This window comes from Perognathus longimembris, chromosome 1, assembly GCF_023159225.1.
Source record: "Perognathus longimembris pacificus isolate PPM17 chromosome 1, ASM2315922v1, whole genome shotgun sequence".
NCBI lineage: Eukaryota > Metazoa > Chordata > Mammalia > Rodentia > Heteromyidae > Perognathus > Perognathus longimembris.
In genome coordinates this window covers 52,482,534-52,503,078 of record NC_063161.1, presented here as the reverse complement: position 1 = coordinate 52,503,078, position 20,545 = coordinate 52,482,534, and the positions used below count along the sequence as shown (strand labels likewise).

General features: G+C 50.7%; 2 protein-coding genes across 3 annotated transcripts; both read left to right on the top strand.

The window, feature by feature from the left end:
- Positions 1 to 6,524: 6,524 nt before the first annotated feature.
- Atg101 (autophagy related 101) lies at positions 6,525 to 15,095 on the top strand. 2 transcript variants are annotated; one of them, XM_048364098.1, is made up of 3 exons: positions 6,525 to 6,742; positions 10,899 to 11,219; positions 14,554 to 15,095. In XM_048364098.1, the coding sequence occupies exons 2-3, from the start codon at positions 10,968 to 10,970 to the stop codon at positions 14,956 to 14,958; spliced, it is 657 nt and encodes a 218-aa protein (XP_048220055.1). In that variant the 5' UTR covers positions 6,525 to 6,742; positions 10,899 to 10,967; the 3' UTR covers positions 14,959 to 15,095. The 2 variants fall into 2 exon arrangements, with proteins under 2 accessions (XP_048220055.1, XP_048220062.1); XM_048364105.1 differs by having other exon boundaries at positions 6,525 to 6,761; positions 10,903 to 11,219.
- Positions 15,096 to 17,139: 2,044 nt separating this feature from the next.
- On the top strand, positions 17,140 to 17,505 carry Smim41 (small integral membrane protein 41). Its single transcript, XM_048364110.1, has one exon. It carries the CDS (start codon positions 17,140 to 17,142, stop codon positions 17,398 to 17,400), a length of 261 nt encoding a protein of 86 aa, XP_048220067.1. The 3' UTR covers positions 17,401 to 17,505.
- Positions 17,506 to 20,545: the final 3,040 nt, after the last annotated feature.

The following is a 20,545-nucleotide window of genomic DNA, read 5'->3' as shown; positions in this document are numbered from 1 at the left end:
CCAATCTAAAGTCTCCAAAATAAAAGGTCCACTGATAGCAATTCTTTCCAAGATGCTGGCACTTGGGGTGCAGGGAGGGGAGCTGATCCTCCAGTGCTGCCCTGCCCTGCCCTATCCCACCCAAGGGCTGAAGCCTGGAGGCCAGCTCTTTCTACTCAGCTAGTGGAAGAATTGGCCTCCAAGTCTTGCTAGGGGCTGGGAGGGCTAACAAGGGGGGCATTGAGCCTGATGGGGGCCTCACAATGGCCACTCTGTCCCTACTGGCCGGGGGCTGGGTCCATTTCCGAAGGGGACAATAGTCAAAAGGCAGTGACGCCGGCAGGGCCTGGAATCCCGGGCGGGATTTTCCAAGGCCTCTTGTTTGTCCTTGCAGGAGACCCAGGAAGCCTGCCTCCCTGTCCCTCTCCCTTCACCCACGCTGGGCGCAGTGCCCAGATGCCCTGGCCCCTTCTCCAGCCCCGAGGTGCCCCTGGGACTGGGAAGGAAGGGTGGTCTGATGTCTCAGTTCTGAGGGGGAAGGTTATAGCCCTGGGACAATGCCTGGTGGCCCTTTTCTGAGGCCCGGGGGTGGACAAGGCAGCCCTTACAAAGGGAGATGATGAAGGTCAGCCTCTAGGAAGCAAGAAGCTGCTGAAGGCCACGATAACCACGTTGTAGGTGCCCAGTGTGCTCAACCATGTGGCAATAGCTGTGGGGCAACCGACAGAAGCCTGAGAGAGCCAGCGAGGTGTGAGGCTGCAGCCTGGTCCTGGATGGTGAGCAGAGATGGTCTTCCATGACCAGGAGGTAGCTGTGGTAGGCAGGTCAGTGCCGCATCCAGCTGAGGATGGTGCTGTAGGCTGTCTGCACATGAAGCCTTGGTCAGGGCCTACCCCGAGTTTTGGCTTAGAGATCTGGTGAGTCCCAGCCCCTCCTTGCTGAGCCTTGACCCAGGGCTACAAGGCCTCATCAGAAGATGAGACTAAAGGGGTAAGCTTCCCATGACACCTGTCTTCTAGCCTTCTCCAGGCCTGGCTTTGGACTCCCTGTTCAGCGGGGAGCTGTCCCGTCCCGCCACAGGAATAGCCAGCACTAAGTCCCAGGCTGAACTCTTTCTCCAGTCCTGGCTCTGGTCTCCAGTTCTCAAGCTCTGCTCCCAGGCTAGGCCTAGGCTGGATAAAGGGACTCTGCAATCTCCAGCGCCCTGTGGTAGGTACAGCATGAAGGCAATACAAGCCGCAGGAAAAGCCTCTCCGTGCCTCAGTGTTTTCTGTACCTTCTGAGGATGGGGTTCTATTTCAGTGTCCCTAGCTGAGCTTAGAGCTAGGCTGAGGGCCGCGGGGTCCTGGAGGTGCAGGCTTTGGCTCTGGCTTTCTGCTTGACACCCCTAAGCCCTTGCTGTGGCTTACCCTCATCACCACTCTGGCTTTCTTTACCTCTTGCTGGGCCCTGACTTGGTCAGGCTGGGGGGGGGGGCACTTGAGGTCTCCTCAAGGTCTGACCCAGACACTGGCACTCTGGCACTGTCCAGCCTCAACTCAGGACCATAAATCAGGCGCAGTGTGGCTGCGGGGGTTGGGGGTGGCAGCTGAGCCAGGGAGGGGAATGTAGGGGGGGAACCCATCTTGGTACATGCTGCGTTAGCAGGGAGCAGTGCCCAGATGCAAGCCTGGCGGGCGGGTGCAGATGGTTGCTGTCTGCCTAGCCTGCCCCTCCTTCCCCCCAGAAGCCTGGCCTTGAGGTGCCAGGTAGGGAACCTGGACCCCATCCAAGGTCCTATGTCTTGGGATACCAGAAAATTGGTACCGAGAGGGGCCCCACAGAGCTAGAGACTGAAAACCATCCCCCAGGGATGACACAGATAAACAGCCCTTTCCTTTTTCCAGGATGGCAAGCAAAAGTCCCCCACACCCCCATGAAGGATCATCACACGAGGAAAAGATACACAGTGGTCGCAGGGAGGTGGGACAATCCCTCACCCCTAGGGACACAGGCACAGAAATAAAGCCCCACCCAACGTGGCCAAATCTATAAACCTTCCAAGAGAACTAGACACAACGCTATCCTCAGGAAGGGAAAATGCCTCAAATCAGAACAGACAGCAGGCATGCGCCCCGGCTTAGTTCAGGCCCACAGCAGCCTATGAGGTTGGCAGGTTGGGGCTCAGAGGTGCCTCTTTCTCACGCTTTCTGCTACTTTCTCCACTTTCTTCTTGTCCAGCCATTTCCTCTGCCAGGAGGGGGAGGGGTGGGAAGTGACATCCTAGCAAGGGTGGGAGGCGGAGGAAGGAACATTCGCCTGGGGTCCCAGGGGAGAGATGTCAGACAGGGACAGCTGGTCCTCCTTGCTCCTGTGGCTTGGCCCCCTCTGAGGGGTCAGCAGGCAGGGGGCTGACTCTCTAGCCAGGCTGGCCACCGTCAAGAGCTCCCGGCTTGACGTCAGTCCTGCTCATTGTTGTTGCTGGGGCTTGAGTCATTCCCTGTGACACCACTGGGGTCAGCTCTAGAGCGGCTAGGGTGGCCTTCAGGGCCGACTTCAGGGCTCAGCTCTCCCCTTGGGCACACCCCGGGATGATGTAGGGCCATCCGAGGTCACATTCAGCAGGCAATGCCAGCCGCCTACTCCCAAGGTCTTGGGTTGGTCTTCAAGGTCCCACTACAGGCCTGGGCTACAGGCTGACTGAAAGAGCCCTGCTCAGTGACCAGGCTGCCTGGCTGCTGGGCTCTGGATGAGGTGTCGTCTTCCTCCATCCTTCTCTTTTAGAATCCCATGTCCACTCTTATCCCTCAGCAAGACCTCACGCCAGAAACCGGCCCAGAATAAGCCCCTGTGGTTCTATTTCTTCTCTCCCTGGCCCATCTCCTCAGGTGGTTGGTCCAGCATCCCCTGTGGCCATCTGGTTTCCTTCCTCCCAGTCCCCATCTCTTACTGCAAAGTAGGGCTTAGGCCTCTTCTTCTCCCCGAACATGTCACTTTCCATTCCGGGCTTCCAGCACTTCTCTGGGATGATAGTAGCAGCCTCCATTATAGCCTCTTGATGCTCCCACAGAACCTGCTGTCATTTCTTTTATGTCACTTGTTTGGGTTTCCTATCCAAGTATGTCTCTCCTGGCTCATTTTCTCTGTAATACTCAGAGCCTCTAGAGGGCTGGAACTGTGGCTCTTTCCACTTGGTATCACATGTAGACTGTTACATGTATGTGGTACAAATGAATAAATAACTAAATCTTGATTATTGGGAGTAAGGGCATCAGATAGGAGAATTCATCCAACATAGTTCCACTTTTTTGGGTCAAGAAACCCTCTCTGACAAAAGTGACTACTCAGATAGGGGTGGCACCACAGGTCTAAATTGCAATAAAAGCTGTTCCGAAAGGATTTGGAGCGAGCCAGGTGCCAGTGGCTCATGCCTCTACTTAGGAGGCTGAGACCTGAGGATTGAGGTTTGGAGCCAGTCTGGCAGATAAATGCTAGAGACTCTGATCTCCAATTAACCAACAACAACAACAAAAAAGCTGGAATTGAAAGCATGGTTCAGTGGTAGAGCATAGTCTGTGAATGGAAAAGCAGAACAATGAAGAGTAAGAGTACTGGTGCCTGAGTTCAAGCCCCAGTATGAAACCAAACAAACACCTGAGTGCTGGTGGCCCATAGCTATAATCCTAGCCGTTCAGGAGGCTGAGAATTGAGGAGCAGTTCAAAGGCAGCCAGAACAAGAAAATCTGTGAGACTCTTATCTCCAATTAACCACAAAAAAAACCCTGGAAGTAAAAGTGTAGGGTCAAGTGGTAGAGTGCTAGCCTTGAGTGGAAAAAATCAAGTGAGAGCTTGAGTCCCTGAGTTCAAGTCCCAGCACACACTCCCGACCCCCTCCCCCGGCTTAGGGAGACAGCAGAGAGATTTATCACAAGGAATGGGTTCACACCATTACATTATGGAGGCTGAGAAGGCCCAAGCTATAATGTGATGTCAGCTACTGGAGAGCCAGCAGAGCTAAAAATGTAGTTCTAGTGTGAGTGCTGGCAGTCTCAAAACAGAAAGAAAAGGAGACCAATGACATAGGCCTAAAATAGGAAGACAGGAACCTCCCTTACTCACAGCATTAAGCATTTTGTCTTCACCTGATCAGATGAAATCAACTCATACCAGAGAGGACCATCTGCTTTACTCAGCCTACCAATTTCAAATGTTAACCAGGAGACCCTGAATTCAAGCCCCAGTGGCACAAGAAAAAAAAATAAGCAGCACAGCAAACCATTGCACATCATGAAGCTTTAGTTTTTATTATTTGCAAATAAACTGGGGCTGTGGGGGTTGGATTATACCTACCTTGAAAAGTACAGTGGTGAACTTGGCACAGTCTTTTTAGTGCTGACATGGTGACCACTAAAGTTCAATATCATCAAGATAGAGGTAACAAAGGGCTTGACCCTGGAGTGGGGTGTGTGTGTGTGTGTGTGTGTGTGTGTGTGCATTAGATAGAGGCCAGTCACTCCTTGAATGCTTGAATGTAGTGACAAGCTCTGGGGGTCAGGTCTTGGTTCCTTCTACACACCAGGACTGATTGATTCCTAATTTCCCTCGAGCACCCCACCCTTTCAGGTTCTCACCAGCCATCCCCTCTCCAATATTTTCTCCTATTGGCCTGGTTAGTAGCAGGCTCCAGAGGAGTTGATCTGTAGGGAAGACAGGCACCGATACCTGGTAGGAGAGAAGAATCATGGGGAGGAAGGAAATAGTAAGTAAGAAGATGATGGGGTCAAGGCCAGCCAGCAAAGGCAGTTGTGCGGCTGGGTTTGAAAGAACAGGTGACAGCGGGCCCAATAGGTGTGGGAGGTGACAGTGGTGTTCCGGAGCCTGGTTCTGGCACTCAGTAGCCCATTGTACCTGATGATCACAATGTTATCCCTTTGAGATTCCAGGATAGCCCTGGCAGAAGAGTGCACAAAACTCTATTTCTAATTAGCCACAGAAGAGCCAAGCTAGAGGTGTGGCTCTAGTGGTAGAGCATTAGGTGTGAGCAAGGGAGAAGCACAAGGCAGTTCAAGCCATAGTTCTGGCAACAAAACGAAAACCTTATCCTTCATTCTAGACTAAATTCAATAATGACCTGTAGCTTGAATTGGCCTGGTATAAAATTGGCTACAAATCCAAGTGCTGGTGGATAAGGTTGCTAGAGAAGTCAGACAGGGAACTTCTGTGGTGGTAAAGAACACTGGATTTGAATCCCAGGTATTGCCACTTAATGGAGTGATCTTGAGCAAGTTACTTCTCCAAGCATAAATTATCTTCTCTGCCTTGTAGGAAGACACATATGCAGGTTACTGTTTTGGGAAAAGGAGCAACTTAATAGTCAAATAAACGACTCATGAGGGCCCCCTGCTGGACGTGGGCACATTCCAGGCTCTGCAGGCTAACATAAATAAATCCCTGTGGGTCCTGAGTTTACAAAACACACGGAGAGCACAAACATAATCCAGAAACCCTGTTACTCTTCTCCAAAATCGGGAGACACAGGATAAAAAGACAAACGACTACAAAAGCAATACTTGCAAAACTGTTTGGTGTAAACCAACTGAACAGCTCATGGGGGGAGAGGAAAAGGGAGGGGGGAATGAGGGAGGAGGTAACGAACAGTACAAGAAATGTATCCAATGCCTAACGTATGAAACTGTAACTTCTCTGTACATCACTTTGACAATAAATAAGAAAAAATATCTTAAGAAAAGAAAAACATAATCCAGAAAGCTACACAGCAGTAGAAATGCACTCACCCTCATAAAACACATTTACAGGTCACAAAGGCCTTTCCTATGCATTATCCGTGTTACCTTCCCTCCAACCCCCCCCCCCCCCAAAAAAAAGCAGCTTCCTGCCTGTTTACTATAAAGGAAATCAGAAACGATGAGTGATGTCAGAGAAACAATGACCGACTTACACACTTTACCAGGCTGGTCACCGGATGGGTCAGGGTCGAGCATCTGTAAGTGCTCCTGCACAAAGGGAAGCCTCCGAAGGATGAGGCCCCTTTCTCCAGCACCTCCGTAGGAGCTGAGTGCCAGGGATTCTTCCTTCGCACGGGCTGTCAGCAACACTCGGGCATGCCCCCATCCTGTGGGATCGGTGGCCCCTCGCGGATTCTCAGTCCCGCCCGGGTCTCCGCGGCAGGCGCCGGTTGGCCGTCGACAAGTCCTCTCCGCCACCGGAGGCAGCGTAGAGCCGGCCCAGCCCTTCCTTCCCTCTCGTCTTTATGGCGGAAGTGAGAGGTTCCAACCGAAACGACAACATTCTGGCTGGCGGACGTGAATGGATTCGTCCAAAGGGGGGGGGATACTTCTTACCACAGTCTTACGGCTCGAGAGAGAGTCAAGAAAAAAGTAGCACCCAAGTTACAGAGTAGTACAGATGTATGTTTGTGCGTTCGTGTGAACTTTCAGAAGTTGTGGTGGCTGTCGTGCCGTCAAGGGCTCTTCTAAGCCGGGTAGCCCACCCTCGCCCACGGCCACAGTTGGTATCTTCCAGACCAAGGCGGTGCGAAGCTTCCGGTCTCCGAGCGGCTCCGGCGGTGGAGGATCTGGCGCTCGCTGGGACGGTGCCCTCTGGTCAGAGACGGGGGCTCGAGGGGGTAGGCAGCCGTCCTGACCGTTTGCCCTCTCCCGTGCGAGTGCGGACGCTCCTCCGGGCGCGGCCCGAACTCCGGAGTCTGGCGAGATCCTCCCGTCTCGTCCGACCGTGGAGGTTCGCGGGCGGCGGCGGCGGCGGCGGCGAGGAACGCGGCCCAGGTGGGCGTGCACCCTGTGTCCGGCCCGCGTTCCCGGTGTGGAGCCCGGTAGCGTGTGTGTGTGTGTGTGTGTGTGTGTGTGTGTGTGTGTGTGTGTGTGTGTGTGACACGTCCGGCTCTCAAGGGTCAGCATGCACGCGGAGGTTTTGTCTGGGCAAGAGGAGAAAGGGTGATGGGAACCCCGGTAAATCAGGCTCTGGCGGGGACGGGCTACCCTGGTTCCAGTCCGCCTCGGAGAGGTCAGCCTCTGGTCTTGGGAGAAAGGGCGACTAGACAGGTGCTATTCTCCGTTCACCGTAACACTGTGGGAATCCAACGAAATGCAGTTACTGTTTGGAAGGAAGGAGGGCTGGGCTGGTTCGCACCGACTTTCTGGAGGAGTGGGTCCTGGAGGAGCCTGAGCTTGGGGGCCCAAATAAGGTATACAGTCCTGTATGAAGGTGTGTATGTGTGTGTGTGTGTGGGGGGGGAGCGTATTCTAGAAGGTAAAGTGGAAGAAAGAACCGGATTAGAGCAGAATCTCCAGGTGGGGAACTGCAAGATGGAATGGAGGGCAGAAATGGATATAAGAGAGCCCATTTCATCCTCAGCAAGACAGAGGAATCCTGAACTTTTGGTGTGCCTAATATTGGTGAATAGGTTAGAGCCCCTGCCCTCATTGAATTGTCCGCCCCCTCCTGTCTGGAGAGACAGGAATAACTCCTGGTAGGGCAAATGGTCAGAGCTAGCTTGATTTGTGAGCAGCCTGTGTCTAGTATTGAGTAAGAGGAGGGTGAGGTGGGGGTGGGGAGGAGATGAGTGGAAATAAATTTAGAGGAGAGCTAAGCCACCAGGACCACAAAGAGATGTGAATTCGCGTGTTTATGGGGACTGAGGACTTTTCACTTGTAGAAAGGGTCAGCAGTTGACTCTGAGCTGCCTCTGAATAGCTCACTTGTGGAAAAGAAGTGAGACTTAACTTTATGTGGCTTCAGTTATCGAAGCTAAAACCAAGCAAGGCACTGGTGGCTCTCACCTGTCATCTTAGCTATAGGGAAGGTTGAGATCTAAGGGTCCTAGTTTGAAGCCAGTCAAGTCAGGAAAGTCCTTGAGACTCTTATCTTCTCCAGTTAACCACCAATAAAGCTGGAAATGGAGGTATGGCTCTAATAATCAAGCTCCAGCATTGAACAAAAAAGCTAAAGGACAACATCCAGGCTTCAAGCTTTATTACCCACACAAAAGAAAAAGAACTAAAACGAGCGGTTTGAAGCACGGGATATATATTCCTTTAATAGGAGGAATAACTGAATGGAACTGTAATGATGGAATGGCCTGTTATAAGAGGTAGTGAATTTCCTGTCCTGGCTCTTAAGTCTGTATGTTCCTTCCTCCAACTTCCCCCTGTTGTAATAATGAATTATATCAGCTAATGCTTAGTGAATGTTTACTACTTCCAGGTACTGCTTTAAGTGGTTTACACATGCTAACTCAATCCCAGAGACAAGTCTTTGAAGATAGCTATTATTACAATCTTCTTTTTTCCTTTCAGTGCTGAGAATTATATTGCACATTTTAGGCAAGCACTCTACCACTGAATTATGTCTCTAGCTCTACTATCTCCTTATAGATGGGGAAAACAACACAGCTGTTATAGGAGAAGTGGAAGAGCTAGGATTCCAATCCAGATTGCCTGGCTTTTAAGTTGGTGTTATAAATGAGTATATGGTGTTTACATACACTATGGTGACTAATCCTTACTACACTCTCAATTCGTAGGTTCAGAGCAGGTGAGTGATTTGCTTGTTAATCAGCTTTATATTACTGTGACAAAATACCTGAGACAAACAATTTAAAAATAGGAATGAGGGCTGGGGATATAGCCTAGTGGCAAGAGTGCCTGCCTTGGTATACCCGAGGCCCTAGGTTCGATTCCCCAGCACCACATATACAGAAAACGGCCAGAAGCGGCGCTGTGGCTCAAGAGGCAGAGTGCTAGCCTTGAGCGGGAAGAAGCCAGGGACAGTGCTCAGGCCCTGAGTCCAAGGCCCAGGACTGGCCAAAAAAAAAAAAAAAAAATAGGAATGAGGCTGGGAAGGTGGCTTAGTGGTAGAGTGCTTGCCTAGCATGCGTGAAGTCCTGGGTTTGATTCCTCAGTACCACATAAACAGAAAAAGCCAGCAGTAGCATTGTGGCTCAAGTGGTAGAGTACTAGCCTTGAGCAAAAGAAGCTCAGGGACAGGGCCCAGGTCCTGAGTTCAAGCCCCAGGACTGGCAAAAAAAAGTATAAATCATTCATATATATATATATATATTCATATATATATATATATATATATATGAATGATTTATTTTGGCTCACAGTTTCAGCCCATAGTGGGCTGGCTTTGTTCTTTTGGGGCCTTTGGTATGACCGTATCATGGCTGGGAGCCTGTGGGGCAAAGCTGTTTACCTTATGGTATCTAGAAAGCAAAAAGAGGGTCTGGGGATATGGCCTAGTGGCAAGAGTACTTGACTCATATACATGAAGCCCTGGGTTCAATTCCCCAGCACCACATATACAGAAAATGGCCAGAAGTTGTGCTGTGGCTCAAGTGGTAGAATGCTAGCCTTGAGCAAAAAGTAGCCAGGGATAGTGCTCAGGCCCTGAGTCCAAGGCCCAGGACTGACAAAAAAAAAAAAAAAAAAAGAGAGAAAAAGGACCCTGTTCCCAGTGTCACTTTTGAGATGATCTAACTTCCTTCTCCTGAGCCTTGTTAAGAATTCCACCATCTCTCAGTAGCACCATGAATACAACACATGATCTTTGAGGAACATTGTAATAGTATAGAACAAGATGGAGGAGAGCCAGGTGAACCTGTAGTCCTTGCCACTCAGGAAGCTGAGACAGGAGGATAGCTTGAGTCCAGGAATTAAGTACCAACCAAACCAAACATCGAAAATGTAGTATAGCTGGGATTCGTACCCAGGAGTGTTGATATGAACACCCCTCTCTTCTCTTCACTGCCCTGTACCTAGTGCACAGTTTCTGTACTGTGCACAGTTATTGCTGTACTGGCCTCTGGCTGGCCTCCCTGCCTAAACTTTCTGTGCTAAATCCTCACAATTTTTGTGTCATTCAAGTTTTAAAGCCCAATTATCTCCATAGCTTCCATTGGCTTTTAAGAACATTCTTTGACTTCCCAAATAGAATCATTCTTTGTTTTTCACCTGGAGCTGAAGAACAAGAAGTTTTACATCATTCTGGGGTTTGAACTCAGGGCCTTGTGCTTGTTAGGCAGGGGTTCTGTCACTGAGCCATGGCTCCACCTCCTTTTTTACAGTGGTCATTTTTAAGATAGTTTTGCTTCTTGTGTGGATGTGTGTCTGGGCCATGGATCCAGCTATTTTAGGCTTCCAGTTGTAGCTAGGATAACAGGCGTGCTGCTGTATCCAGTTCTTAGTCAAGAAGGAGGCTTGAAAACTTCTCTGCCTGGGTTGATTTTGAATGACAGTCCTCCCAACCTCAGCTTCCCAAGTGGCATGAGCCACCAAAAGCCCAGCTCAGACTTTGATCTTGATACAGAGATATATTGACCATAGTTCCGGTGCCTTGGCCAGTCTCCAGTCTTCTATCTTGTGCTCTTGCCCCTGCAGGAAAAGCTACTTGCTGTCTATCCTGCATTCCCTCAACTCCCAAGGATAGGCCTGCCATTGCCTTTGCAAATCCAGTGCTGTTGCACAGAGAGCTTTCACTGTGCTGAATGCAAGCCTTGGACAGGTGTTTGGATTGCTAGCCTTTTTTTTTTTGCCAGTCCTGGGGCTTGGACTCAGGGCCTGAGCACTGTCCCTGGCTTCTTTTTGCTCAAGGCTAGCACTCTGCCACTTGAGCCACAGCGCCACTTCTGGCCATTTTCTGTATATGTGGTGCTGAGGAATTGAACCCAGGGCTTCATGTATGTGAGTCAAGCACTCTTGCCACTAGGCCATATTCCCAGCCCTGGACTGCTAGCCTTGAAGCCTTGGTTGTCTCGGATCCTGAAAGTCTATGGCTCTCAGATGGAATGTGATGCCCAAACAGACAAGGGCCAGTGAGGCTGAGGCTGAGTTGAACCCACCAGACAGTTACTACAGACTAGATATTTGGAAGGGGTTCTCTTTCTGACCCAGCCTTCTTTTGCAGGATAGCCTCTGGGTTGGGTGAAGCTCTCTGTCTTCCTCTGTCCTGGTGTGGTTGCCAGCCACAGGATGAACTGTCGCTCAGAGGTGCTGGAGGTGTCAGTGGAGGGGCGACAGGTGGAGGAGGCCATGCTGGCCGTGCTGCACACGGTGCTCCTGCATCGCAGCACGGGCAAGTTCCACTACAAGAAGGAGGGTACCTACTCCATCGGCACTGTGGGCACTCAGGATGTTGACTGTGACTTCATCGACTTCACCTACGTCCGCGTTTCCTCTGAGGAGCTAGACCGGGCCCTGCGCAAAGTTGTCGGGGAATTCAAGGTAGGTACGTGGCACAACTAATGGCAGGTGACTGCTGGCTTGGCTTCCCTCCTGGAAGTGAGAGTCAGGTCCTTTCTGTCTCTAAGGAACAGGCATGTTGAGAGCTCAGGTGGGGAGGGCTTGCATGTCTGGGTGTTGTTGGGGCCATGTGCTCCTACTCTTGTCCAGGGAAGAAGGACGAGCAGGAAGCAGCATTGCCAGGCATGTCCCTTTGGGGTTGTGGCCATTGTTCCTGTGGTCTTGACTCTCTGGCCACACTGCTCTGTGATCGCTTCTCTGCTCTGTTCAGTTCTTTCACAAGTCTCAGCCTTTCCCATTTGAAATGTCTTCAGAGAGAGGAGTTTTTGGCTTGGAGTTGTCACTGATGGTGAAGTGTCCCTTTGGCTGGTGCAGCAGATGTTTGTGCCTGTATGTTCAGGGAGAATGGTGTGGTAGGGACACCCCTGGTGGAGTAACCTTAGATAGTGTGCATTTGTCTGTGTTGAGAAGGCGTGGTGTTTGAATCCTTTTTTTTTTTTTTTTTTTTGGCCAGTCCTGGGCCTTGGACTCAGGGCCTGAGCACTGTCCCTGGCTTCTTCCCGCTCAAGGCTAGCACTCTGCCACTTGAGCCACAGCGCTGCTTCTGGCCGTTTTCTGTATATGTGGTGCTGGGGAATCGAACCTAGGGCCTCGTGTATCCGAGGCAGGCACTCTTGCCACTAGGCTATATCCCCAGCCCTGTTTGAATCCTTTTTAATTTTTTTCTTTTTTGTGCATGTCCTGGGGCTTGAATTCAGAGCCCGAGTGCTGTCCTTGAGCTTCTTTTGCTCAAGGCTAGAGCTCTACCATTTGAGACACAGCTTCACTTCCAGATTTTTGGTAGTTTTTTTTGAGATAAGAGTGTCTGGACTTTGCTGCCTAGGCTAGCTTCCAAACTCATCCTTAGATTTCAGCCTCCTGAGTATGTGAGCCACCAGAACCCCGCTATTTAAATTTTTTTTTTAATTTTAGTTTTTTGGTGGGATAGGAGTTTGAATTCAGGATCTTGTGCTTATTATAAGGCTGGCACTGTATCATGTGAGCCACACATCTTGTCTGTTTTTTGCTGGTTATTTTTAGGATAGGGTTTCACTTCCTGCCCAGGCAAGTGCTTGAGCCATGATTTACCTACTTTAGGCTTCCCTTAGTTGTTGGGATGATAGGTGTGCATCACCACATCCAGCATCCCTCTGTGAAGATGGGAGTTTTCTGCCAGGACAGGGCTGGAGCTACAGTCTTCCCAAACTCAGCTTCCCAAGTAGCTAGGGCCAGGGTACTGTCTTTGAGCTTTTTTTTTTGCTCAAGGCTAGCATTCTACTACTTGACCTATCATTCCACTTCCTGCTTTTTGGTGAGAAAAGTCTCACAGACTTTTCTGACTTTTCTGCCCCAGCTGGCTTCAAACCAGGGTCTTCAGATCTCAGCTTCCCGAATAGCTAGGATTACAGGCATGAGCCACTACCACCCAGTAAGTCCACTTACCCAGTAAGTGGTATTTAAGATATGAAAGGGAATTTGTTTTTTGAGGGCTATGTCTGATTTCTATTCTACATATATCTGCAGAGCCCCTCCACTCCTGGGCACGGTACTTACTGGAGTGGGTGGCCTAATGTCAGGTGGACCCCTTCCTAGGCCAACAGCATTTAACCTCTCCATCTCCATCCCTTTAAGTCTAGAAATGGCAAGTTCACCAAGTTTTCTATTCACCACTCTGCTCTTAGGGGCACCCAGAGCTGCTGGAGCCAGCTCCTAACACCAGCAAGTCTGTGACCTTGGGCAAGTGTCTCACTCTGTGAGTGGTCTGGAATGATAATTGTACCTTCTTTCTCATAGGGAATGAGTACTATAAGGATTAAATAAGACAAATATGTCCAGTGTTTGGAACAGAGCCCAACACACAAGAGCATCATACGACTGTTAACTATTGTTACCATCAGTCAGTCACGTGGCCTTGGCTTGTCTGTAGAGGAGAGTCTGTTCTCTAATGGGCAGTTTGGAATATGAGGCATCCTCACTGTCTGGGTTACCATTGACACAGATGGAGTTGTGCTTTGGGTCTGGCTGGGAGGAGACCTCATGGGCAGTATAGGCAGAGTGGTTGGCCTTGTTGATTCCTTTAGCTTCTTTGAGGAGAAAGAGAGAACCAGTCAAGTCTGGTTGATTGAGCCTCTTTTTGTTGTTATTGTTGATGGTGGTCGTGGGGCTTGATATCTGGGTCTGGGTGCTGTTCCTGAGCTCTTCAGCTCAAGGCTAGTCCTCTACCACTTGAGCCACAGCACCACTTCCAGTTTTCTGGTAGTTAATTGGAGATAAGAGTCTCATGTTCCTGCCCAGGCTTGCTTTGAACTGTGAGTCTCAGATCTCAGCCTCCTGATAGCTAGGATTACAGGTGTGAGCCACCAGCACCTGGCTTGAGCTTCTCTTCTTTCCCATTTTTCTAAACAAGGTTCACTAGGCTTTACAATCACCTCTTCTCGCTTTGCAGAGAGTATGTGAGTTGGGTGCTAGTGGTTCACACCTGTAATCTTAGCTGTTTAGTAGGTTGAGGAGGATCATGGTTCTTAGCTCAGGGTGGAAAATTCTGTGAGACTCTGTCTTCATTTAACTAGCAAAAAACAAGGCTAGCAGCATGGCTGAAGTGATAGAACACTGGCTGAGCAAGCCAGCCCAGTGAATGCAAGGTCCTGGGTTCAAACCCAAGTACACCAAAAAAAAGGTTTGAGTTGTCATAATTGAATGAAGTAAAGAGCTGTTTAATTGGCAGTGGTGGACAAACAAGAAGGGGAAAAGGGAATGTTAGAAAACACTTTGAAGGTTAGGGACTGTATTGTGGGAAGAGTAGCCCCTTAATATGAAGGTAAAAAAACAAGGGTTTAAGAATGAGACCATCTGGATTCAAACCCTTGTGCAGCAGCTCATGGGCTACTTTCCTCTTCTGAGCCTCCTTTTATCTCAGTAAATTGGAGGTGATCTATCTACCTTACAGAGTTGTTGAAAGGAAGCAATGTGATTCTTTGTTTAAAAGTCTTAGCATAGAGTGTCTCTAGACCAGGATCAGAGTGATTCCTATAATATCAGTTCTTAAGAAAGCTGAAGCCAGGTGAGGAGACAGGTGTTGGTTTGTTTGAATCTCCCATTGCAGGCTGGTTTGCTATGTGACCTTACTAAATAAAGCCTTTACCCTCTTTGGGCTTCATTTCCTGCTACTCCTGAAGGGCTGATTAGCTTGGGACTGATTCTGTAGGGTATAGGAAGCATTCCTCAATGAACCCTTTTGGAGCCTAGGTCTGCTCATCTGTTATACTTTCTTTCCCAGGATGCACTTCGAAATTCAGGTGGTGATGGGCTGGGCCAGATATCCTTGGAGTTCTATCAGAAGAAGAAGTCTCGCTGGCCTTTCTCAGATGAGTGCATCCCATGGGAAGTGTGGACGGTCAAGGTGCATGTGGTGGCCCTGGCCACAGAGCAGGAGCGGCAGATCTGCCGGGAGAAGGTGGGCGAGAAGCTCTGTGAGAAGATCATCAACATTGTGGAGGTGATGAACCGGCACGAGTATCTGCCCAAGATGCCCACGCAGTCAGAGGTGGACAACGTGTTTGACACGGGCTTGAAGGACGTGCAACCCTACCTGTACAAAATCTCCTTTCAGATCACTGATGCTCTGGGCACCTCTGTCACAACCACCATGCGCAGGCTTATCAAAGACACCCTTGCCCTGTAGCCCTTGCTGGAGCCTTGGGAGCTCCTCAAAAGCTCTCATATGTTGGCTTCTGAGGAGTGTACTGTCAGACTCTTTGGGGCTCTGGGAACTGACTCTGGGTCATTGGTGAAACTTGGAAAAGGTAGTTCCTGGCTTCCTTGTTTTGTGGTAGCCAGCCTCCTGTCATCCCTTTAATCTTTGCTGATGGTCACATTCTGCCTGTAGTCTTTAGGGAAGGGGAGGGGAGATCCTTTTCTTTCTGCAGTTTGCAGAAGAGCCCCTTGAGGCTGCTGAATAAAGTTGAGATGTGAGTTTGGGTTCAACTGTCTCTCCTTTGGCCAGTATCCTGCCCAGAAGCATTAACACTTTCTGTCATTCTTGTGAGGACACAGGTATGTTGGCATTTATTCCCAGCTGAGAGAAGGGGGTGGATGGGATTAAAGAGAGAACTTGCAGCTTTGTTGGACATTCACATAAGCAGGTGTTACCACTTAGATGTGATTGTGGTTAATCCAAGAATATCTTTGTCCTCATGAAACACACACAGGTCCTGACTTAGACTAGAAAACCATTTAATGTGGGGTAACTAGGGAGGTATTGGCCAGCTTGCAGTTGTGGTGTCTTACTAACTTTCACACAAGCACACTCAGAATCTCTATTGTGTCCTAGGCTTTTATTGATTTATTCCATGTTTTGTAATTGTTTTGGTTTTTCTTTCTACATTGGAGGCACTTTTTGACTAAATTAGTTGTATCTGTGGAGAGGTGTGAAGGGAGGGAGAGGTATTGCTCGTTGTCTTGGAACAGGTAGGTAGCCAGGATGGCTAGGAAGTGTTTGTGTGTTTTCCCCTGGCTGTGCCATGCATGTCCATGTCTGTGTGCTGTCTCAGGTTTTGCAATGTCCTTGTGATTGCTGGGCATCCCGGATGACTCAGGAGGGTTGTAGAGGTGGGGAAGGTCCTCTCCCAGCAAGCCACCTGGCTGGCCTGTCTCAGGGCAGATTCCTTCCTCTTTCCTTCTGAGACATAGGTGACGGATATGTGTCAGATGGAAAGTTCCTGCAGGATTTTCCCAGAGACCTGGGTGGGAGTTCTGGCTTCCATCTCAGCTTTCTGGGCTCTCTGCTTTTTTTCCTTTTGCATCCAACTCCACCCCCACCACCCCCTGGCTGGGTCATGTGGTTCCCAGCTGGCTATCGGCTGCCCTTAATGGGGAGCCTATTCCTTTTGTGATACCCCTTGGGTAGGGATGGGAATGCTGGCAGCTCAGCTCAGATCTGCACTCTGCTGTTGGTCAATAGCACTTTCCTTGGCCAGGGAGATAGAAGAATAGGAGTTGGGAGTAGGTCCTGAAATCTAGGTACCCTGTACTGTTCCATCTCTTCCTGTGCAGGAATCCAGAGGAGGTGTGGTTCTGCTTGTTTGCCCCAGCTTAAGAGCATCACCCAGATACTTCAGGCTGCTGGTTTGCGTCATCTCAGTGGGGCCACATAGCAGTGTTGAACTTTGGTCCAGGAAAGAAACTTATTTTTTTTTTTTTTTCAGGTGCTAGTCCCGGAGCTTAAACTCAGGCCTTGGCACAGTTCCCTGAGCTTTTTTTTTTTTTTTTTTTTTTCCTCATGGCTAATGCTCTTATCACTTGAGCCACAGTTCCACTTTAGGCTTTTTTTGGTGCATAATTTGAAATAAGAGTCTTGCAGAATTTCTGCTCAGTTTGCCTTTAAACTGTGATCCTCAGATCTCAGCTTCCTGGGTAGCTAGGGTTAGAGATGTGAGCCACCAGCACCTGGGTAGAAACGTCTTTATGTTTTTGTCCTGAGTCCTGCCCAGTGTCTCAGCACTCCCAGCCTGTGACTAGAATAGGCTTTGAATAGCCCCGAGGGAAGTGTTAGCCCTAGGTCTTCATGGCCGAGGGAAGAGAGCCTTGGTGACGTAGGATCTGAGTCTGGCTAGATTCGCAAAGGTACCTGTGTGCGCCTTGGGAGTGAGGAGAAATGCACCTGCCTGTCTAGGGATCCCGTCAGTTGACACCACCAGCCTGGAGCCTTGGTCTGGGAGGCGCTTGAGCATCTGGGAGTGAGGTCCTGGGGCTCTGAGACCCGCCCCTTGAATCCCACTCCGCCTTGCTCTGTCCCGGGCCCACCCACCAGCCTAAACTCCCCCACAACTGGCCGCTCCTACATCTGGAGAGCAGGCGTGGGAGCATGAACGGCTCACAGGTGGGTGCGGCGGGCTGCTGCAACCAGTCCGGGGAGCCCCTGCCGCCCCCCGAGGGCCGGGAGTCTCGCGCTGTGCAGGCGGCCGTGCTGGGCGTGCTGTCTGTGCTCGTCCTCTGCGGGATCCTGTTCCTGGGCGGCAGCCTCCTCCTCCGGGCCCAGGGGCTCACGGCGCTGCTGGCTCGCCAGTGGCGCCCGGCCCGCGAGGCTGAGCCCGGGACTGCCAGCGAAGGTGAGGAAGACTCCTAGGTGCCAGGCAGTGCTCGGGTCCCATCCGCGCTGCGTCCCTAGCGCGTTGGGTGGCAGCCACTGATGCTGCCCTACAGGATCCTTCCTTCAGACTCATGGGGTTCGTACAGGTGAGAAGCCCTGGGCACGGGTAGATAGGATGCGAAGTGAGGGGGGAGGAGGAGACAAGAGGGAACCTTTGCCTTTATTAGGGGCGCCTGTCTGGGTACAGCAGGCAACTGCCTTGAGACTCAGCTGGGCCCAGAATGGAGCGGGGTGTAGTTACCAAGGTGCTTCTTCCTGGTCTCCAGCAGAAGCCAGCCTGCCCTGCCCAATTTAGCGTCCCCTTCCCCCTTTGTCCTTTTCCTAGGAACAGACAGCCATTGTGAAAAGGAGGGTGCAGTAGACAGATAAAAAAGAAGGGAATCTGAAAGGAGCACAGCATGCTTTGGAGACCTTTCCCAGCTCCAGGTCTTCTGTACCTGTCCAGCCCCACCAGGCTCGTAGGCCCCCCCACCTGGGTTGCCTGAGCCCTGCTCTCGAACACCAGCCACCACTAGCTTTGTGTTTGAACTCTTTTTCCTGAAGCCTTTTCCCTGATGAGGGTCAGAATGGGATTCATTGTAGCTCCTGCTGAGGTATAGGGAGATATGTCTGGGTGACCGCAGGGAACCCTTTCCCAGATTCCTGTAACTCAGAGCCAGGGGCTTTGTGTGGTGTGAGGTTGGAATGGTTCCTGGCAGCTGGGGGGCTTCAAGAGCACATTCTACCAGGAAGTGGAGCTGAGGATTTCCAGCTGTGGGGGCTCTGTGTGGGTCTCCTGTCTCTGTCTGTCCAGGGACAGGAACCATCTGGAGGGAAGGGCCTGGGTGGCCCAGAAGACAAGGTAACTCCAGGCCAAGGCCAATCTCCTATGGAGCCATAGGCTGGGTGGGGGAGTGGCCAACCCGCACTGTTCCTCTCCTTGTTCAGCTGTGTACGTAGGGGATCTTAAGTGGGTAGTGGTATTTGTTGGGGGTGACTCTGGCTATGTCTGCCTCTCCTACTCTGCCCCAAACCCTTCTTGCCCAGGGCAGGAACGGGGTCCCAGTGTACCTGTGAGGGGAGTCTACAGGGGAGGGACAGTCAAGGGTGTGGGCTGGTGCAGCTAAGGCAGCTATGAAGCTGACAGCATGTGATCCCTGCAGAGCTGTGCAAGGATTTGTACTTATCCTGGGGCAGGGCATCTGGGCCATACTAGCTTTGTGATTTGCCTACTTCCATCTCAGGGATGCCATCCCCAACCCCTTGTGTGTGTGTGTGTGTGTGTGTGTGTGTGTGAGAGAGAGAGAGAGTGTGTGTGTGTGTGTGTGTGTTTGTGTGTGTGCTCATGGCCTCAGGGCATCTGGCTATACCCAAAGGTTAGTCCCCACCTTACTTTGTTGGGCCTGGAGCAGCAAAGAACTCTCTCTGCATTGTCCCCCAGTCCTCTCAGCCTCTGCTTGACTCATGTGCCGCTTTCTCCCCTTCTCCCCTTTCCACCCTGTGTTCTCTTCTTTCCCCAGTGGGATAGGGGGTCTCCAGACCTCTGAGAACCCTTCCCTTTTACAAATGGGAAGCTCCGGAACGCAGAAGCAAGTGTGGTCAAGTAAATTGACCGAGCTGGAACTGGACCCAGAGGATCCAGAGCTGGGACTTAACCTATACTTGTGGTATCCCTCTTTCTCTGTCCCTCCTCTCAGCCCTTCCTCTCTTCCCCCATCTCTCCCACCACTCTTTGAGATGCTGATGTAAAATATGGTCTCTCTCCCAAAGAAGGAGCCCCAGGTGGTCAGAGCTGAAGAGCTGGCCTTTTGTGGTGTTAGGGCTGCTTGGAGGGCAGTCTGTGTCCTGAGCATTATCATGGCTGCCAGCACCCAGGATGGTTGGGGAAGGACAGAGAGGGTAGGCAAAGGCTTTCCTCCAGCCTCATCATTTACCCTGGGCTAGAAGAGGCTGCAGAGTTAGCTGGGTAGCACAACTTCCCTCCAGTCACAGCGGGAGGGACTATATCTTACAGATTTCCTGCAGCGCTTGTGAGCTGCGTCCTGGAGGGCTCTCAGCTGCAGCCGCCCCGGTGCTTCTGGTGACCATTGTGAGACATCTGGACTGATGATTCCTTATTCTGGCGTCCTGGCCCCCACTGCTTCCTCTGAGCAGCTCCCCTTCACCTCCTGAAGGACTCCTAGTGTGAGCCTGGAAAGTCCATGCTAGGTGACTGCCACGCACCCTGTGCTCAGAGGTGGCCTCACCTGACCAACTGATGCAGTAGTCACAAACTTTATACCCACCAGGCCTTTGAGTGCAGCCCTGTTCTGCCCTGGGCAGGGCACCTGTGATCTGACAGCCCTGTGATCTGTCCCTGCTTGAGGGCTGTGGGCCATTGCCACCCCCAGAAACCCAGCACTGCCTCATCACTTTCTGTGGCTTGCTATTAAACATGTCATAAATAAATATTTTGGATGCAGTCTGTTTCTAGCTCTCGACTAGGAATTATTGATTTGTTCCCTCACTCTCCTCCAGTTTGACCTGTCTGGTATATGCTGAAATAGCAACCTCAGTCCTCTGGTCATTTGTTCTCTGTGGTCATTCCCCTTCCTGCCTCAGCCCTTCAGATCCAAGGCTTAATTTCTTAATTTTTTTTTCTTTTTGCCAGTCCTGGGGCTTGAACTCGGCCTGGGCTTCTTTTGCTCAAAGCTAGCACTCTACTACTTGAGCCACAGCACCAATTCCGGCTTTTTCTGTTTATGTGGTGCTGAGGAATCAAACCCAGGGCTTTATGCATGCTAGGCAAGCACTCTACCACTAAGCTACATACCCAGCCCATGAGAGTCATGTTCTACATCTCATATCTACCTTCAAGAAAGTCTTGGGTGGCTGGGAATGTGGCTTAGTGGTAGGATAGAGTGCTTTCCTCAGTACTACATAAACAAAAAAATCTGGAAGTGGCACTATGGCTCAAGTGGTAGAGTGCTAACCTTGAGCAAAAAAGAAGCCCAGGGACAGTGCCCAGACTAAGTTCAAGTGACTGGAAAAAAACAAACAAAAAACCCCTCTCATGTCAACACTCTGCTGCCCCCGTGTGGCCAATGTATTTAAGAGCACTACTTCATTTAACCAGTAGTGACTATGAGTGTGTTTTGTCAAG

Coding starts and splice junctions, on each gene's coding strand:
- Atg101 (XM_048364098.1), top strand. CDS start 10,968: ATGAACTGTCGCTCAGAGGTGCTGGAGGTGTCAGTGGAGGGGCGACAG. Junction 11,220..14,553: donor AAGTTGTCGGGGAATTCAAG/GTAGGTACGTGG, acceptor TTTCTTTCCCAG/GATGCACTTCGAAATTCAGG.
- Smim41 (XM_048364110.1), top strand. CDS start 17,140: ATGAACGGCTCACAGGTGGGTGCGGCGGGCTGCTGCAACCAGTCCGGG.